At 31.7% G+C, this 22,056-nt stretch overlaps 1 protein-coding gene across 2 annotated transcripts in view; it reads right to left on the bottom strand.

The window, feature by feature from the left end:
• The window catches only part of LOC139491932 (E3 ubiquitin-protein ligase HACE1-like), a 57,261-nt gene that overhangs the window by 7,255 nt on the left and 27,950 nt on the right, over positions 1-22,056 (bottom strand). The window contains exons 12-23 of one of the 2 annotated variants that reach the window (XM_071279879.1): positions 19,779-19,941; positions 18,853-19,173; positions 18,691-18,728; positions 16,169-16,237; positions 15,670-15,757; positions 14,399-14,510; positions 13,911-14,008; positions 11,958-12,045; positions 11,173-11,322; positions 10,211-10,272; positions 9,109-9,243; positions 8,578-8,709 (exon numbers count right to left, since the gene is read on the bottom strand). In XM_071279879.1, coding sequence (XP_071135980.1) covers positions 8,578-8,709; positions 9,109-9,243; positions 10,211-10,272; positions 11,173-11,322; positions 11,958-12,045; positions 13,911-14,008; positions 14,399-14,510; positions 15,670-15,757; positions 16,169-16,237; positions 18,691-18,728; positions 18,853-19,173; positions 19,779-19,941 — 1,456 coding nt within the window. Of the gene's footprint in view, positions 1-8,577; positions 8,710-9,108; positions 9,244-10,210; positions 10,273-11,172; positions 11,323-11,957; positions 12,046-13,910; positions 14,009-14,398; positions 14,511-15,669; positions 15,758-16,168; positions 16,238-18,690; positions 18,729-18,814; positions 19,174-19,778; positions 19,942-22,056 lie in introns of both variants that reach the window. The other variant, XM_071279878.1, reaches the window with a different exon arrangement.

Here is a 22,056-nt window from a genome sequence, read left to right as displayed (position 1 = left end):
CTCCCAGTCACTGATATCTATCTCTGGTATACCTGACAACATTAACTCCTAAAATAGAACATAAATACAGTAAATCATCACTGTCTATCATAGCCATTGTATTCTGTATGTTTCTCCCAGTCACTGATATCTATCTCTGGAATACCTGACAACATTAACTCCTAAAATAGAACATAAATACAGTAAATCATCACTGTCTATCATAGCCATTGTATTCTGTATGATTCTCCCAGTCACTGATATCTATCTCTGGTATACCTGACAACATTAACTCCTAAAATAGAACATAAATACAGTAAATCATCACTGTCTATCATAGCCATTATATTCTGTATGATTCTCCCAGTCACTGATATCTATCTCTGGAATACCTGACAACATTAACTCCTAAAATAGAACATAAATACAGTAAATCATCACTGTCTATCATAGCCATTGTATTCTGTATGTTTCTCCCAGTCACTGATATCTATCTCTGGAATACCCGACAACATTAACTCCTAAAATAGAACATAAATACAGTAAATCATCATTGTCTATCATAGCCATTGTATTCTGTATGTTTCTCCCAGTCACTGATATCTATCTCTGGGATACCCAACAACATTAACTCCTAAAATAGAACATAAATACAGTAAATCATCATTGTCTATCATAGCCATTGTATTCTGTATGTTTCTCCCAGTCACTGATATCTATCTCTGGAATACCTGACAACATTAACTCCTAAAATAGAACATAAATACAGTAAATCATCATTGTCTATCATAGCCATTGTATTCTGTATGTTTCTCCCAGTCACTGATATCTATCTCTGGGATACCCAACAACATTAACTCCTAAAATAGAACATAAATACAGTAAATCATCACTGTCTATCATAGCCATTGTATTCTGTATGTTTCTCCCAGTCACTGATATCTATCTCTGGAATACCCGACAACATTAACTCCTAAAATAGAACATAAATACAGTTAATCATCACTGTCTATCATAGCCATTGTATTCTTCTGTATGATTCTCCCAGTCACTTATATCTATCTCTGGAATACCTGACAACATTAACTCCTAAAATAGAACATAAATACAGTAAATCATCACTGTCTATCATAGCCATTGTATTCTGTATGTTTCTCCCAGTCACTGATATCTATCTCTGGGATACCTGACAACATTAACTCCTAAAATAGAACATAAATACAGTAAATCATCACTGTCTATCATAACCATTGTATTCTGTATGTTTCTCCCAGTCACTGATATCTATCTCTGGTATACCCGACAACATTAACTCCTAAAATAGTACATAAATACAGTAAATCATCATTGTCTATCATAACCATTATATTCTGTATGATTCTCCCAGTCACTTATATCTATCTCTGGAATACCTGACAACATTAACTCCTAAAATAGAACATAAATACAGTTAATCATCATTGTATATCATAGCCATTGTATTCTGTATGATTCTCCCAGTCACTGATATCTATCTCTGGGATACCTGACAACATTAACTCCTAAAATAGAACATAAATACAGTAAATCATCACTGTCTATCATAGCCATTGTATTCTGTATGTTTCTCCCAGTCACTGATATCTATCTCTGGTATATCTGACAACATTAACTCCTAAAATAGAACATAAATACAGTAAATCATCACTGTCTATCATAGCCATTGTATTCTGTATGTTTCTCCCAGTCACTGATATCTATCTCTGGTATACCTGACAACATTAACTCCTAAAATAGAACATAAATACAGTAAACCATCATTGTCTACCATAGCCATTGTATTCTGTATGATTCTCCCAGTCACTGATGTCTATCTCTGGAATACCCGACAACATTAACTCCTAAAATAGAACATAAATACAGTTAATCATCATTGTCTATCATAGCCATTGTATTCTGTATGATTCTCCCAGTCACTGATATCTATCTCTGGTATACCCGACAACATTAACTCCTAAAATAGTACATAAATACAGTAAATCATCATTGTCTATCATAACCATTATATTCTGTATGATTCTCCCAGTCACTTATATCTATCTCTGGAATACCTGACAACATTAACTCCTAAAATAGAACATAAATACAGTTAATCATCATTGTCTATCATAGCCATTGTATTCTGTATGATTCTCCCAGTCACTGATATCTATCTCTGGGATACCTGACAACATTAACTCCTAAACTAGAACATAAATACAGTTAATCATCACTGTCTATCATAGCCATTGTATTCTGTATGTTTCTCCCAGTCACTGATATCTATCTCTGGTATACCCGACAACATTAACTCCTAAAATAGTACATAAATACAGTAAATCATCATTGTCTATCATAACCATTATATTCTGTATGATTCTCCCAGTCACTTATATCTATCTCTGGAATACCTGACAACATTAACTCCTAAAATAGAACATAAATACAGTAAATCATCATTGTCTATCATAGCCATTGTATTCTGTATGATTCTCCCAGTCACTGATATCTATCTCTGGAATACCTGACAACATTAACTCCTAAAATAGAACATAAATACAGTAAATCATCACTGTCTATCATAGCCATTGTATTCTGTATGATTCTCCCAGTCACTGATATCTATCTCTGGGATACCTGACAACATTAACTCCTAAAATAGAACATAAATACAGTAAATCATCATTGTCTATCATAGCCATTGTATTCTGTATGTTTCTCCCAGTCACTGATATCTATCTCTGGGATACCCGACAACATTAACTCCTAAAATAGAACATAAATACAGTAAATCATCATTGTCTATCATAGCCATTGTATTCTGTATGATTCTCCCAGTCACTTATATCTATCTCTGGAATACCTGACAACATTAACTCCTAAAATAGAACATAAATACAGTTAATCATCATTGTCTATCATAGCCATTGTATTCTGTATGTTTCTCCCAGTCACTGATATCTATCTCTGGGATACCTGACAACATTAACTCCTAAAATAGAACATAAATACAGTAAATCATCACTGTCTATCATAGCCATTGTATTCTGTATGTTTCTCCCAGTCACTTATATCTATCTCTGGAATACCTGACAACATTAACTCCTAAAATAGAACATAAATACAGTAAATCATCATTGTCTATCATAGCCATTGTATTCTGTATGATTCTCCCAGTCACTTATATCTATCTCTGGAATACCTGACAACATTAACTCCTAAAATAGTACATAAATACAGTAAATCATCACTGTCTATCATAGCCATTGTATTCTGTATGTTTCTCCCAGTCACTGATATCTATCTCTGGTATACCTGACAACATTAACTCCTAAAATAGAACATAAATACAGTAAATCATCACTGTCTATCATAGCCATTGTATTCTGTATGATTCTCCCAGTCACTTATATCTATCTCTGGAATACCTGACAACATTAACTCCTAAAATAGAACATAAATACAGTAAATCATCACTGTCTATCATAGCCATTGTATTCTGTATGATTCTCCCAGTCACTTATATCTATCTCTGGAATACCTGACAACATTAACTCCTAAAATAGAACATAAATACAGTAAATCATCACTGTCTATCATAGCCATTGTATTCTGTATGATTCTCCCAGTCACTTATATCTATCTCTGGGATACCTGACAACATTAACTCCTAAAATAGAACATAAATACAGTAAATCATCACTGTCTATCATAGCCATTGTATTCTGTATGATTCTCCCAGTCACTTATATCTATCTCTGGAATACCTGACAACATTAACTCCTAAAATAGAACATAAATACAGTAAATCATCATTGTCTATCAAAGCCATTATATTCTGTATGTTTCTCCCAGTCACTGATATCTATCTCTGGGATACCCGACAACATTAACTCCTAAAATAGAACATAAATACAGTTAATCATCATTGTCTATCATAGCCATTGTATTCTGTATGTTTCTCCCAGTCACTGATATCTATCTCTGGGATACCTGACAACATTAACTCCTAAAATAGAACATAAATACAGTAAATCATCACTGTCTATCATAGCCATTGTATTCTGTATGTTTCTCCCAGTCACTTATATCTATCTCTGGGATACCCGACAACATTAACTCCTAAAATAGAACATAAATACAGTTAATCATCATTGTCTATCATAGCCATTGTATTCTGTATGTTTCTCCCAGTCACTGATATCTATCTCTGGGATACCTGACAACATTAACTCCTAAAATAGAACATAAATACAGTAAATCATCATTGTCTATCATAACCATTGTATTCTGTATGATTCTCCCAGTCACTGATATCTATCTCTGGGATACCTGACAACATTAACTCCTAAAATAGAACATAAATACAGTAAATCATCATTGTCTATCATAGCCATTGTATTCTTCTGTATGATTCTCCCAGTCACTTATATCTATCTCTGGGATACCTGACAACATTAACTCCTAAAATAGTACATAAATACAGTTAATCATCATTGTCTATCATAGCCATTGTATTCTGTATGTTTCTCCCAGTCACTGATATCTATCTCTGGGATACCTGACAACATTAACTCCTAAAATAGAACATAAATACAGTAAATCATCATTGTCTATCATAGCCATTGTATTCTGTATGTTTCTCCCAGTCACTGATATCTATCTCTGGGATACCTGACAACATTAACTCCTAAAATAGTACATAAATACAGTAAATCATCACTGTCTATCATAGCCATTGTATTCTGTATGATTCTCCCAGTCACTGATATCTATCTCTGGGATACCTGACAACATTAACTCCTAAAATAGAACATAAATACAGTAAATCATCATTGTCTATCATAGCCATTGTATTCTGTATGATTCTCCCAGTCACTGATATCTATCTCTGGAATACCTGACAACATTAACTCCTAAAATAGTACATAAATACAGTAAATCATCATTGTCTATCATAGCCATTGTATTCTGTATGATTCTCCCAGTCACTGATATCTATCTCTGGGATACCTGACAACATTAACTCCTAAAATAGAACATAAATACAGTAAATCATCATTGTCTATCATAGCCATTATATTCTGTATGATTCTCCCAGTCACTTATATCTATCTCTGGGATACCTGACAACATTAACTCCTAAAATAGAACATGAATACAGTAAATCATATTTTTTTTTAATTAGAATATCGTTGCAATTGAAACCAAACTTATTTATATAATTTTGTTAAGTAATATAAAAAGTTATAAAGAACATCTCTTCAGTGACATACAAAATATAAGAGTATCTGTCACAATGATTTATTTCCTGAAATGTGTAAAATTTATAAATAGTTTGTACTAATTATCTTCCACTGAAAGGTAATATAAGGTAAATAATTCATTGTAACTAATATTTAAAAGGTTGTACATGTACAAAACACCCCGACTAAAATTAACTTGGCTCGTTCATAAAATTTTGACAAAATATTTACTTTGTCTATTTGACAAAAATATAAAAATTAATAACTAGAGGCTCTAAAGAGCCTGTGTCGCTCACATTGGTATATGTGAATTAAACAAAGGAAGCAGACAGTTCATGACAAAATTGTGTTTAGGTGATTGTGATGTGTTTTTACATTTTACTTTACTGACCATTCTTGCTGCTTACAATTATCTCTATCTATAAATAACTTGTCCGTGTAGTTTCAGTGGAAAATGTTAGTAAAAATTTACAAATTTTATGAAAATTGTTAAAAATTGATTGTAAAGGACAATAACTTCTTAGGGGGTCAATTGATCATTTTGGTCATTTTGACTTTTTTTTTAGTCTTAAATTGCTGTCCATTATTGCTGTTTACAGTTTATCTCTATCTATAATAATATTCTAGATAATAACCCAAAACAGCAAAATATCCTTAAAATTACCAATTTAGGGGCAGCAACCTAACAACGAGTTGTCCGATTCATCTAAAAATTTCAGGGCAGATAAATCTTGACCAAATCAACAATTTCACCCAGTGTCAGATTTGCTCTAAATGCTTTGGTTTTTGAGTTATAAGCCAAAAACTGCATTTTACCCTTATGTTCTATTTTTAGCCGTAGCAGCCATCTTGGTTGGTTTGCCCGCTCACAATACACAATTTTTAAACTAGATAGCCTAATTATGATTCTGGCTATGTTTGGTAAAATTTGGCCCAGTAGTTTCAGAGGAGAAGATAGTTAACTGAGATTTACGAAAAATGGTTGAAAATTGACTATAAAGGGCAATAACTCCTAAAGGGGTCAACTGACCATTTTAGTCCTGTTGAATTATTTGTAAATCTTACTTTGCTGAACATTATTGCTGTTTACAGTTTATCTCTATCCATAATAATATTCAAGATAATATCCAAAAACATCAAAATTTCCTTAAAATTACCAATTCAGGGGCAGCAACCCAACAACGGGTTGGCCCATTCATCTTACAATTTCAGGGCAGATAGATCTTGACCAGATAAACAATTTTACCTGTGTCAGATTTGCTCTAAATGCTTTGGTTTTTGAGTAATAACCAAAAACTGCATTTAACCTCCATGTTCTATTTTTAGCCATGGCGACCATCTTGGTTGGTTGGCCGGGTCAAAAACACAAATTTTCAACTAGATACATAAATGATGATTGTGGCCAAGTTTGGTTTAATTTGGCCAGGTAGTTTCAGAGGAGAAGATTTTTGTAAAAGGTCATGGAGATTTACGAAAAATTGTTAAAAATTGACTATAAAGGACAATAACTCCTGAAGGGGTCAACTGATCATTTTGGTCCTGTTGACTTATTTGTAAATCTTTCTTTGCTGAACATTTTTGCTGTTTACAGTTTATCTCTATCCATAATAACATTCAAGATAATATCCAAAAACAGCAAAATTTCCTTAAAATTACCAATTCAGGGGCAGCAACCCAACAACGGGTTGTCCCATTCATCTTAAAATTTCAGGGCAGATAGATCTTGACCGGATAAACAATTTTACCTAGTCAGATTTGCTCTAAATGCTTTGGTTTTTGAGTTATAAGCCAAAAACTGCATTTTACCCCTGTGTTCCATTTTTAGCCATGGCGGCCATCTTGGTTGGTTGGCCGGGTCAAAAAACGCAAATTTTAAACTAAATACATAAATGATGATTGTGGCCTAGTTTGGTTTATTTGGCTCAGCAGTTTCAGAGGAGAAGATTTTTGTAAAAGATCATGGAGATTTACGAAAAATGGTTAAAAATTGACTATAAAGGGCAATAACTCCTAAAGGGGTCAACTGACCATTTTGGTCATGTTGACTTATTTGTAAATCTTACTTTGCTCAACATTATTGCTGTTTACAGTTTATCTCTATCCATAATAATATTCAAGATAATATCCAAAAACAGCAAAATTTCCTTAAAATTACCAATTCAGGGGCAGCAACCCAACAACGGGTTGGCCCATTCATCTTAAAATTTCAGGGCAGATAGATCTTCACCTGATTAACAATTTTACCTCATGTCAGATTTGCTCTAAATGCTTTGGTTTTTGAGTTATAAGCCAAAAACTGCATTTTACCCCTGTGTTCTATTTTTAGCCATGGCGGCCATCTTGGTTGGTTGGCCGGGTCAAAAAACCAAATTTTGAACTAGATACATCAATGATGATTGTGGCCAAGTTTGGTTTAATTTGGCCCAGTAGTTTCAGAGGAGAAGATTTTTGTAAAAGATCATGGAGATTTACGAAAAATGGTTAAAAATTGACTATAAAGGGCAATAACTCCTAAAGGGGTCAACTGACCATTTTGGTCATGTTGACTTATTTGTAAATCTTACTTTGCTCAACATTATTGCTGTTTACAGTTTATCTCTATCCATAATAATATTCAAGATAATATCCAAAAACAGCAAAATTTCCTTAAAATTACCAATTCAGGGGCAGCAACCCAACAATGGGTTGTCCCATTCATCTTAAAAATTCAGGGCAGATAGATCTTCACCTGATAAACAATTTTTCTGTGTCAGATTTGCTCTAAATGCTTTGGTTTTTGAGTTATAAGCCAAAAACTGCATTTTACCCCTGTGTTCTATTTTTTAGCCATGGCGGCCATCTTGGTTGGTTGACCGGGTCAAAAAACACAAATTTTGAACTAGATACATCAATGATGATTGTGGCCAAGTTTGGTTTAATTTGGCCCAGTAGTTTCAGAGGAGAAGATTTTTGTAAAAGTTAACGATGACGGACGACAGACGACGGACGAAGACAGACAACGGACGACGGACGACGGATGCCAAGTGATGAGAAAAGCTCACTTGGCCTTTTAGGCCAGGTGAGCTAAAAAGTTGAACCACACACTTTGTCGGAAAATTTCATTGGATATATAGCAGTTTGTAAAACACTAGTTTTGATCAATGAGAAGCTTGATATTTCCTTAAATATAGAATGTGTTTAAATCATTTAGCTGATTTTACAGAGTTATCACCCTGTAGTGTTCTGTACCACCTCAGTTTTTTCTTCTCTAAATCAAATAAATAATAAATTTCATATAACCTCGAAATTGAAAATTTGTCTGTCTCTAGATATTTCTGTAATAAATGATACTAACCAATTCATATTCATCAAACATTTGTATGAGGGATTGTGGAATGTACTGATGGAAACCAGATAGAAAGCTATTTATCTGTGGCTGTATAGCTCTTGTCATTCTTAATTCTGTTACTAACTGGGCATAATCTGTCTGAAATCAAATATAATAATTCTGTCTAGATGATGTTAATTTGAGAACCTATTTATCATTTGAATTTCTGACACAAATTGTACCAAACAAATAGAAATTGCATCAATCATGTTCTGCATAAATCCTTCTATCTGCTTGTTTGTGCTTTTGTCTGTAAGTGGGTTTTTTTTCAAATATGATAAATATTCAAGACTAAAAGATTGCAAGTTACAAGTGTAAACTTACTAGGTGATATCTTCATTATTAGTTTCATAGCAAATCGAGTGTTTAAAAAATTATTTTACCAAAGATGCAGTCACAAGCATTGTAAATGAAATTATATGCAGAAATATGCAACCTATGCAGTGAATAACTCCATGCATTTATATAATTCCATAGCTCTTACAAGCTCAACCATACCTTATTTTCTTCTGTCACAGTTACATGACTCCCTCCCGGTTTTAATTCTACTTCCTGCATCACACCAAACACATCAGTCTCAACAGAGAATGTCAGGTCCAATCCTAAATTATCAATGTCATGGTCAAGTATCCACTGTAATATAAAGTCATCTTTTTGATAAGGAAAATTCAACAAATGCTTTTGAAAATATCAACAGCATTCAACAAAACTGTGTGTATGATATAAAAATTTATGCTGTTTTAAAATCCACCCAACAAAAATCTTTTTGTTTTTATCTATTAATGCAGTTTTTAGTTAAAGTCATAAGAAACGAGTGACCGGTGAAAAATAATGTTCTTCCAATTCTTAAACCAATGCATACAAACATCATAAACTTAGTCTTCTGTGCTCGAATTTATCATTTTTTTCGTGTAAATTTCGTATAATCGTCAATTTTTTTTTCAATCGGTCAGTGTTGTTGTGAAAATATGGCAGGTAATTAAAGTTCGTGTTTTGAAGCCGAAGTTTAATGATTGTCACCTGTTTGTCAACAATTGACGAAAAATAAACAAAAAAGCATGGAAATTGAGCACGTGTTTAACATGTTAATTCAGGTAATAGTTTATTTTAAGGACATCCATGCGTATTGTGGTCACCGGATTTTTACGAGATGGGTCACACTGAGGTCACCTTGCATACAGAAAATATATCAGGGGAATTGCTTGCTGGAAGGAAACAATTCAAATAAAGTAAACTTCTTCTAAATATGAATAAATTAAAGAATTTTCTTCAGAAAAAAGTATATGTACATAATTTTACAATGAAAACTATCCATTGAGTTATAAAAAACATATGCATTATTTTTTTTTGATTTGAGGTTTCTTATGACTTTAAGGTTAAAATACTGAGAACTCATCAATGCATTTGTTAACTTTATTGAACTTTGCAAGAGGAGAAATAAAATTTCTATACTGCAAAATGATTACTAGCCTATGCTATTTTAATGACATGCACAGGGTAAGCAGTAAATTTTTTCAAGAGATTAAATATTTCTTCTGTAAATGGTTACACAATTTTGTTTTGTTAAAAGGTAAGTAGATTTATTTTTGATTACACATACCTGTAGATTTTTAGCGTAGTCAGGATCAATAGATGCCACATCTGTATAATTCACTGGGATACCTCTAAATTGACAGTCATATTGTAAATATGTCGAATAGATGTTTTATTCTTGTTTATTTAAGAAATGACTGTAATATTTTTTCTATGGAAAAATAACATAAAAAATGTGGTGCACACGGAATAGACAGATTAAATATTATGGCTGTCGTTTCTTATAATTTAATTCTAAATTCCATTTTAAACCAGAGTAAATCATGAAAAAACATTGATGAAGTCACGGTCAGATGACAAAAGGATGTCTATGAGCTAATAAACAAAACAAATTCAGCCATTCAGAGGACCCGTTACATCCAAAATTAAATTATATGTAAATATTATCATACTGTCTAAAATAGCTAGACATCCTGGTGTTACAAACTATTCATTTATTAAATAAGAAAAAGCTAAACTATATTATAGTATGGTATGCAAACTTCAGATTGCACAATTTGAAGTATGAATTTCTTTTATAGGAGTATGTGGATCATTTACGCAGCAAAACCTGCTTACTTTTCTGGAGCACCTGGGATCACATACCATGGGTTTGTTTTGCTCAATATTTAGTTTTCTATGTTGTGTCTTGTGTACTGTGGTTGTCCTTATGTCTATTTTTGTTCTTTGTGATGACTTAGTGACAATTTGTTTTTGACTTATGAGTTGAATACCTTCTGGTATCTTTCACCTTTCTCTTTTAAAAACATATTTTAAAACTGCTGACATTAAACAATTAAAAGTCTTTTTTACCAAACAATATATTGAACATCTTTTTAGAATTTTGGTTTTTAAAGCACATCAACTTTGCACTTGATTTGGTCTTCCAACTATTTTAATTCCAGCTTCACTGATGAGTCTTATTCTTGCATTCTAAACTACAGGCCTGGTATCTTTCACGAGGTTTAACTTACAGTTAATCAAACTTACCAAGGATATGTTTATAGAATGATCTGGTAAAGTAAACATTGATTAACTGTTTGTGATAAAGACAAAGTCCTAAGATTTGTCCTGCAAATCTAAAGTAATTAAGGTGGTCTGGATTAATAGCTGAATTACTATTTGGCTGGAATGTACTCCCTATAAAAAGATATTTTCATATAAGGATAAAAAAAGAACTCCTTAAAAAGATATTCACGCAATAATAGGATGCGAATGTAGTTTTGTGCTAAAAAGAACATCTTAAATATATATCAACGTACATAATATATGTTGTCATGCATTAATGCATACATTATAAGAACCATCCATTAATATGATTATAGAGTATTTTGAACTTTTTCACCAGTCCCTCATGTACATGTGTTCCTTTTCAGGTATGCACCAGTCTAATTTTTTCTCTCTCAACAAGACCTTAGAAATGTATTTCTATACCAAGATCTAAATTTGGTGACAGTAGTTTTTGGTGTAAAAAATGGTTCCATCTTTGAAATTCTTGTGCTTCTTTTTCAACATTGAATTTATAAATCTGATATTATATATTTTGAAGTCTTCAAAAATTTATTGTCTCAATGACAGCACATCTCCTTATTTTTCCTCAGAAATATTTTGTTAGGTCTTTCTGGTCATATAGCTATCAAGTATTTATACATTCATAGCTTTCAAATACAAAAATCAAAAGAGTGCTTAGGACATTTAAAACTTATAAAGTGTTATTTCAATCTTTTTTCAAACCTTTAACCTTAAAACATTCACATATAAATATCTAAATATACCATCTGCTGACTGGGTAAACAATGCATAATCTGGATTCAGGATTTCTCTAGATAAAACATCAAACCATTCTCTCACAACTCCCTGTCCCTATAAATATACAAGTAAAATAAGTAAAAATGTTTTATTAAGAAATGATCCTGGAGAGCAAGTTATGAAGTCTAGTCCTAGGCAATATGCTTGCTTCCAATTGTTATCTTTCTGTCTAAGTGTTTTGTTTTAAGTACTATACGTGTATGGTTCTTATGAGTTAACATATTAAAACAAACAAATCCAAAGGATGAGTTTGTTCAATGTTAATGAGTAAGACACATGGCATGTAAAATTTGTAATATAAATATAATGATTGACAGAATGAAGACCTTCTGCTCCTCGTGTACCTGTATGATTTTCTTTATATTTCATTTAATAGAGCCCCAGAAGTCGCAGAAAGTAAAGAAAATGTCCTGACTTTTTAGTTTTGCTCCCTGTGTATGATCGTATGCCAATATAATTTTATTATGTCATCAGAAAGTAAACAAAAATGTCGGATTCCAGCAACAAGGATTAAATTATAATTCTAATGATCGTAAGATTTGTCCTTTTTTTGTTGGTTTTCAAGGTATCATACAAATTAATCATATTTACGGGTTGTTCATCTCATTGAAAAATGCATATTTATACATTTTAAAGTTTTTATACAAACTGCTTTTCTTCCGTTGTTTTATTAATTCGATTATTTATTAAAACACAATTTTAATGATAAAACACTAAACAGTGGCGAATCCAGGGAGCACAGTTATTGTACGTCCTATTTGATCGCATCATGTTTTTTCACAAATTTTTGTAGCCAATATTTATTCCCTTTTCTAAAGACTATAGTTACCCCCTCCCCCCTTTTTGAATCAAAATTTAATTGAACGTTTACAAAGGAAATGGTACTACATTGTAGTATTACATTTTATTTTTTTCAGAACTGAACGAAGAAACTTTAAGTAATTTTTCAACAATTAAGGGAACTCGCAACAATCCTATATAGTTTGAAAAAGGTTTCTTAAGATGTGATACACATGAACTATTGCTTTTTGTTATAAAATGAACGAATGAAAATCTTTACCTTTTACGTTTTACAGTTTCTGAAGGAAGCTGGCTTGTCATGTTTTGGATTTTTTGGCAGATTTTCGGAATCCTCTGGTTTTATCCATTTAAATGCCTTGAAAAAATTTGTCAGGTGACCCCCATTTTTCTTTTTGAAATTTTTTAACATGTATAATGATAAGCCATCTGTAAAAGTCTTATAAAATTTTAATTACTTTTTTACAGTTTTTGAGAACTTTAACTTGTCAATGATGAGGCTATGAAAAGTCAAGAGAGAATATTTTTCCGCCAAAATTTCAATAGCTCATATCTCGAAAACAAGCACGGTGACCTATATATTTTTTTTTCCTTTTTGGATTCCTTTTTTAATTCCTTATCAATATAAACTAGTGTTTTGAAAAGTTAATTACTTTGAAACTGAGAAGCGAGCTCCCTTAAATATTTCAGAGGCGGATACCGTTAAAAAAAGGTGGAGCTTCATCCATGGAATAACATGAAAAAGAATATGATGTACCATAGCTTAGCTCCGCCTTCTCTCCTTTAGATTCTAATTGAGTTGCATAATTAATAAGCAAAGTATGGCACAACATCAAATTGCTGATAATATTTCTTTAATATTGGACCTATAGGGGTAATTGAAAAACCAGAGTAAGAAATATATAAGAACACATAAGACCTAATTTTTTTTAAACTATTGACCATGTTTATAACATTTGAAGAATTAAGTTTTAAACAAAATGAATATATGTTTGTGATTCCTTATAATTATCTGATGTAAATATTTATAAATGAAGTTAATATCTACATAATATATAATAAAGTCAAAGTACAAAAGATGGATTACAACAAATAACAAAAATTCCAAAAAAAATAAATACCATGCCCTCTTCACCATCAAACTTTAACGCCAGTCCTTTCTTCAATTTATCAGGATTTTCTTTAAGAACCCTATCACAGCTACTGTCAAATATTCTTTCTGTTCATAAAAGAAAGGAAATAAGTTTTGTAACTATGATATCATTATGTGTTGTATGCAATTCCAGCATCCCAACTTTTCGTTATAAACACCATTAAGTTAACAATTTAAAAGAAACATTAAATAAAACCAAATATTTTTTTTTAAAACTAGTTATGGTTTGTGTAGTTGAAGAAAAAAATATGTGTACTAAAATTCATCATAATAACAACATACTTTAATATGCAATGCTACTGCAGTCATCTTGATCAATCAATTAAATTATGCTTGTCTTTATATTAATCAGTCCTTGCTTTATTATTTAGCTGTTAAAGAAGAAATATGGGGGGAAAAGTTAATACAACAAATAAGATTATTTCGCTTTTATAAAATAATTTAGCAAAACACTACCTCTATTTATAATGAGAATGTCCTCGTCAGTTGCTGGGATATGTAATACTTCACTTGGATTTTCATCATCGGATATATTCTGGTAAAACCATTCTCTTCTTTTCACAAAAGGCTGAGGGAAAATATTAAAATAATTGTATTAATAACATTTTAATCACAGATTTATGTTTAGTTTTTTTTTCTATAATTGAAATTTAAAGTCACCTGGCTAGCATTTATTTTATTTATGTTGCACAATAATCAGTAACAATGATTGGCAGAAAAAACTATTGGGAGGCATTCTGAAATTATATCTCATTTTCAAATGAACTACTTCATTACAGCATATGCTTCCAAATACTGTGCATTCATTAATATTTGTTGGATATCAATTTACGTGAATTTTCGTGGGGACAGGGGAACCAAGAATTTAAATGTTCAACGAAATACAGATTCCCTAAAGGAATGTATGCAGAACTTGCCAAAACAACGAATTTACATATCCACGGATATGCAAGTTTTCATCAATCCATGAAAATTGGTATCCCATGCAAATAAATGAATCCACTGTATAGCATTGCAACACCTCATGGGAAAACTAACACTAAAATTGATATCATTACTTGTATCCTAAAATGTGAATATAATAAATTAATTCTTCTTTTTGCATCAAATACAGTCTAAAGATGAGATAATTTGGAAGTTTACAAAAAATCATAGTGTTGTCTTTGCTAAAATAAAGTTTGTTGTTTGTTGCTGTGTGATATATTTGTTCTTTTGTAAAAAAATGTATACAATAATTAGGACATTGGTTTTCTCTTTTGAATTGTTTCAGGCCATAAGGTGACCTGTTGCTGATTATTTCTGTGGCATTTGGTCTCTTGTGAAGAATTGTCTTATTGGCAATCATACCCCTTCTTCTTTTTTATTTTCTATTTTCTAAATATAAATCATGCAATTCAAGATGGCAGCTAGTTCTTTTTTACTACCATACAACATTAATGCGGCAACATGTCTATGGGGTCACCTTTATGTCATTAGTTATCTGTAATACTGTAAATTCAAAATATTATTGAGATGTATTTTTTATTGCAAAAAAATGCAACAGGGTGATTATCGCAATAATTTTAACTCGCATTTTGAATTTTTAATATATGAATTAAACTATATTTTTCTTTATATCTCAAAAACATAAATTGCATTTTAGCATAAAATGACAAAATTGCAATAATACCTGCATGCCATTATATCTGAAAATTACAGTTCTCATATATATATATACTCATTCATACCTGCAATTTAATGATATGTATAAACTGAGACATCAATTCTGGACATTCTAATAAGAAGTGGAAATGATCAAATATCACAGTGGTATTTCTGAAAATATAGATAAATAGGATTGTACAAAACTATTTGACTAATTTGAAATTCAATTCCTACAAACAAGGATTGTAAAGGAGGAAAAAGTTTTGCAAGTATTTCAACACAATGAAGTTCTACTCTTAAATAAAATATGACCTTGCTACACATGTATCTGGCATTTTACTATATTTATCATTAATTATAAAAAAATACACCAATATTTTATTAAATATAAACATTTTCCAGTATAAAAAGGGGGGCATCTGATGATTATCTTTTAATGAATAATGAACAAATATCCTTATCTTTCCTTAATTTTACTACTTGAATCAATAGCATGTGATCAGCCATCTTAAGGTACATGTATGCAAGAAGTATTCTCATTATGTTAAAAGTATCTTAATATAAAACAAACTATATGTTTACCTCTGAACTAAAGCTTTGAGCACCTTATTATGTTTACAAACAAACTCTATGAATCTTGGTGATGTTATCCTAAAATAAAATAAAAACTAAACATTATTAAATGACTCATAGAATTTTAAAGTAAACAATCTACAAATGGTTATCAAAGGTACCAGAATTAAAATTTAATCGTCAGACACGCATTTCGTCTACACAAAATGTCATGCATTAAAAACAATTTGAACAAAATTTCTGCTATGTAACAAGAATGTCTTCAACAAAATCATGCGTTTTCTTCTTGCCAACAATGCAGAAATTGCAGTATCTCACTTTTTTAACTCGTTTAGATTAAAGTTTCACTGAATAGCCTTCTGTATAGGAAAGACATGTCTGGCAAACAAAATTTTATTTTAACTAATTTAAAAAGGTTTGAATAGAGTGAAAGTTTAACTTCGTCTCAAGGCTACCTTTTTTGTTATTATTTTATTGTTTATATGTTTGTGGTTTTTTTTGGATTGTAAATATATTACATGACATTATGTTTATATATTTTTCATCTTGAATAGTTATTAATACATGTATATCTATATACATGAAAAAAAATTAAAGAACCTTAGTGAGCACGCTCACATACCCCACGTCCCCACAATGTCATTGGAGAAATTAAATAAGTGTAAGAAAAAAAATTGTATAAGAAAAATTAATTTCCTGCCAATATGCACATCTAAATAGTATGTCCTTATTATCTGAAAAGGTTTTGTGAAATTCTGTTGTGTGGTTTGAGAGGAGTTGCGATGACAAACTGTTGCAGAAGTACATTGAAGCAAATGAGTTCAAAGGGGCGTAACTCCTAGAAAAAAAATTGAATCGCAATTTCCCGTTGATATGCACAACTACATAGTATGTACTCATTATCTGAAAAGGTTTCGTGAAATTCTGTTGTGTGGTTTGAGAGGAGTTGCGATGACAAACTGTTGCAGTAGTACATTAAAGTAAATAAGGACAAAGGGGCGTAACTCCTAGAAAAAAAATTGAATCGCAATTTCCCATAGATATGCACAACTACATAGTATGTCCTTATTACCTGAAAAGGTTTCGTGAAATTCTGTTGAGTGGTTTAAGAAAAGTTGCGATGACAAGAAATAGGACTGACAGACGGACGGACTGACAGACGGACTGACGGAGGGACGGGTCAAAAAAATTATACCCTTCGCAACTCGTTGCGTGGGGTATAATTAGACAACCCCAACCCCTCATATTCAATGTTTTAGTTCCAAAGTAATAAATGTACAAACTAATATAAATGGTAACTGCACATGGTAAAAAAGGCCTGCCATGGACTTGAAAACAATATGGGAAGGTAAATTCAGGTTTTCTATTTGAACCAAATGTCATAAAATCAAAGCATAAATTAAAATTATATGAACACTCTAGCTGTCAACAGAATGTCTAAATGAGATTAAATCAAATGGAACTTTAACCAATATTGATATTTCAACTTAATATTTTAAATGTAAATGTCATGAATTGAAATATTTTTTTTTACTCTGATTGTCTATGTTCTGTTCTGTTCAGGTAGATTCCTCCGTTATATATCGGAGCACTCCCACTTGGGGATATATGGTTTTAAAATATTTACAGATATTTACAGTGAGGTGTGGTGCTTAAGTTTTAAAAAACCTTATATACAGGTAAAACTGTGAATTTTAAGAACACTAGTTTAAAATTATGTGCTATTTACATCATTTATGATTCTACCTAGGTTAGAGTTTATGATTTTTAAAAACAGTTTTGATCCCTTTTTTATGAGACGTTACTATCATATGTTTAAGGAATTAAAAGATTTAAATGTGACAGAAAAATGATAAAATCAAAGGGTAAAAGGTAAAAATAAGTAGTTCAAACAAAAAAGAATATAAATGGGATTAAAAATATGGCAGTATGGTAATTGCTTTTAATAGATAAGGTAACCAATTAAAAAATAAAAAATTATCTTTAGCTAGTAAAAGAACAAAAAACTGAAAACTTTCGTATATATCGTAAAATTTAAGTAAAAGGTGAACTTCTGCCAAGGTCTTAGCATATAATTAGATGTAAGCAGCTAATCTAGTCGTAGATGGGGGCAGTTAGCTTGGCATTCCATGCAGACTGCTTGGTCCATCTTTCCGTTTTGTATATATATATATGCAGTTTATATAGCTGGATACAATAACAGTGTTGTTGTTTAAATGTAAATTCACTTTGCTGAGGGTCTTGAAGAAAAGTACTTGGATGATTCAGCGGTTTCACTTCAGCCTCTACTTCATGTATCATCGTGTTTGTATTTTGGTGCGCTCCTTATGCATTTGGTGACAGAAAGTTTGAGATTGTTTTTCTATTTCTATCAGGTCAATTGCTTTTAGGTGGGATAGGCTAGTTGTTGATAGCTTCGAGCAGTCCATTATAATTTGAAGTACATCCTCCTCTTTATAAATAGCTTTATCACCTCCCCCTTTCAACTCGGTTAGAGATATGACAAAAACATGTGATATAAAATGTCTTACTCTGATTGGGTATGACAAGAACATGTGATATAAAATGCCTTACTTCGATTGGATAAAAACATCTGAAATAAATTGTCTTACTCTGATTGGGTATGACAAGAACATGTGATATAAAATATCTTACTCTGATTGGGTGTGACAAGAACATGTGATATAAAAAGCCTGAACAACACCACAGATCCTTGGTAATGTAGCACCAATAACATCCTGGTCCTCTAAACTCATATGTTTTAAAATTCCCTCAGATACTTGAAGTTTATCTTTACTACAGTTCACATCTGAGAACTGATTAGCTGCCTTTTGTTGTTGTGGAGATGCATTTGAGGAGTTAGTGGTATTTGTTGTCTTTGGCTTTTCAGCTGGATGAGAATCATCATCTTTTTCAGCAAGATTTGCCATAGATTGTCTGGGACTTTTCTGATCAAATTCTACTTGTAATAAATTAAGCCAGTCTTCCAGAAGCTGCCATAGACTTTCTGCTGGCTGAAATATTTTATTATTGAAAAAAATCAAACTTGACATTTCAGATTTAAACACACTAAATTATACATATGAATGAATTCCCAAATGTTATTTGTGACATAGAAATGATGATTTAAGAAAATACTGATCTCAACTTAAATTGGCAGTTCATTGTTGGTTATTTTCAATAAATAGCTCACCAAATATTTATACACTACTGGATTTCAATGGTTTCGTTTAAATAATTCTGTGTGAAGGTCAATCATTAGAAATGTCATGTGTTTGTATCACTTTTCTGGATTTACCTTCATCAGGGAACACTCAGAGCTATAATTTGATGGACTTTCACTGTTTTATTCTTCATGACCTTTCATAAACATACACTGTATATTCCTAAATTTTGCTGAAGAACCAACAAAAATGTGAGATTAGTTTTTACAATTTCTGAAAATATGCAGTATGCAAATAATGCAATAAAAAATGTCACTCATAATTTTTCCAAAAACTTAGTATCTGATCGCAATTTACACAATAAACATTGCAAGATTTTCTAAAATCAACAGTATAAAATTTCTCTTTATTATAGACTGTCACAAATAATTCTATGATATAAATAATTTTATAACCTTGAATATCCTTATAGTTTTTGGTGAGACTGGAGTGACACCATTGGCTACAGCTGACTGTATGGATGATGTCATAGACTGGTACACTGATGTGTAAAGCTTACATAGAACTCTGACACAGGTCAACAGTACAGAAACATGGACTTCAACATTACTGGATAAACTAAAAATAAGAATAAACATAGTATAAGTTGATAAATTAAAAGGATTCTTCCACTTGCAAATATGCTCCCGTCAACTTCCACATACAAACGCAGAATTCCAATAGTTTAGAGTGTTTGATGATTAGAAGCATTGTATATAAATTTCATAACAATTGGTTGAGGCAAACTGAAGTTCATGAACCGAAACAACAGATTCCGCATTTTTAAAATTTATAAAGGGTCATAAAAGAGGGACGAAAGACACCAAAGGGACAGTCAAACTCGTAAATCTAAAACAAACTGACAACGCCATGGCTAAAAATAAACTAGAGGCTCTAAAGAGCCTGTGTCGCTCACCTTGGTCTATGTGCATATTAAACAAAGGACACAAATGGATTCATGACAAAATTGTATTTTGGTGATGGTGATGTGTTTGAAGTTCTTACTTTACTGAACGATTTTGCTTCTTACAATTATATCTATAATGAACTTTGCCCATTAGTAACAGAGAACTATATTTGGTAAAAATTTACATATATTTACCAAATAAATGAAAATTGTTAAAAATTGACTATAAAGGGCAATAACTCCTTAAGGGGTCAATTGACCATTTAGGTCATGTTGACTTATTTGTAGATCTTACTTTGCTGAACATTATTGCTGTTTACAGTTTATCGCTATCTATAATAGTATTCAAGATAACCAAAAACGGCAGAATTTCTTTAAAAATTACCAATTGGAGGGCAGCAACCCAACAACCAGTTGTCCAATTCATCTGAAAAATTCAGGGCAGATAGATCTTGACCTGATAAACATTTTTATCCCATGTAAGATTTCCTCAAAATGCTTTGGTTTTTGAGTTATAAGCCAAAAACTGCATTTTACCCCTATGTTCTATTTTTAGCCGTGGCGGCCATCTTGGTTGAATGGCCAGGTCATCGGACACATTTTTCAAACTAGATACCCCAAAGATGATTGTGGCCTAGTAGTTTCAGTGGAGATTTTGTAAAAGATTACTTAGATTTATGAAAAATGGTTAAAGATTGACTATAAAGGGCAATAACTCCTAAAGGGGTCAACTGACCATTTTGGTCATGTTGACTTATTTGTAGATCTTACTTTGCTGAACATTATTGCTGTTTACAATTTATCTCTATCTATAATAATATTCAAGATAATAACCAAAAACAGCAAAATTTCCTCAAAATTACCAATTCAGGGGCAGCAACCCAACAACCGATTGACCGATTCATCTGAAAATTTCAGGGCAGATAGATCTTGACCTGATAAACATTTTTATCCCATGTAAGATTTCCTCAAAATGCTTTGGTTTTTGAGTTATAAGCCAAAAACTGCATTTTACCCCTATGTTCTATTTTTAGCCGTGGCGGCCATCTTGGTTGGTTGACCAGGTCACGCCACACATTTTTTAAACTAGATACCCCAAAGATGATTGTGGCCAAGTTTGGATTAATTTGGCCAAGTAGTTTCAGAGAAGAAGATTTTTGTAAAAGATTAATTTAATTTATGAAAAATGGTTAAAATTGAATATAAAGGGCAATAACTCCTAAACGGGTCTACTGACCATTTTGGTCATGTTGACTTATTTGTAGATCTTACTTTGCTGAACATTATTGCTGTTTACAGTTTATCTCTATCTATAATAATATTCAAGATAATAACCAAAAACAGCAAAATTTCCTCAAAATTACCAATTCAGGGGCAGCAACCCAACAACCAATTGACTGATTCATCTGAAAATTTCAGGGCAGATAGATCTTGACCTGATTAACATTTTTATCCCATCAGATTTCCTCAAAATGCTTTGGTTTTTGAGTTATAAGCCAAAAACTGCATTTTACCCCTTTGTTCTATTTTTAGCCATGGCGGCCATCTTGGTTGGTTGACCAGGTCACGCCACACATTTTTTAAACTAGATACCCCAAAGATGATTGTGGCCAAGTTTGGATTAATTTGGCCCAGTAGTTTCAGAGGAGAAGATTTTTGTAAAAGATTACTTTAATTAACGAAAAATGGTTAAAAATTGACTATAAAGGGCAATAACTCCGAAACGGGTCAACTGACCATTTTGGTCATGTTGACTTATTTGTAGATCTTACTTTGCTGAACATTAT

The sequence above is a fragment of the Mytilus edulis genome, chromosome 10, assembly GCF_963676685.1.
Source record: "Mytilus edulis chromosome 10, xbMytEdul2.2, whole genome shotgun sequence".
Classification (NCBI taxonomy): domain Eukaryota; kingdom Metazoa; phylum Mollusca; class Bivalvia; order Mytilida; family Mytilidae; genus Mytilus; species Mytilus edulis.
The sequence above is the reverse complement of the archived record's forward strand: the minus strand, read 5'-3'. Positions and strand labels throughout refer to the sequence as shown.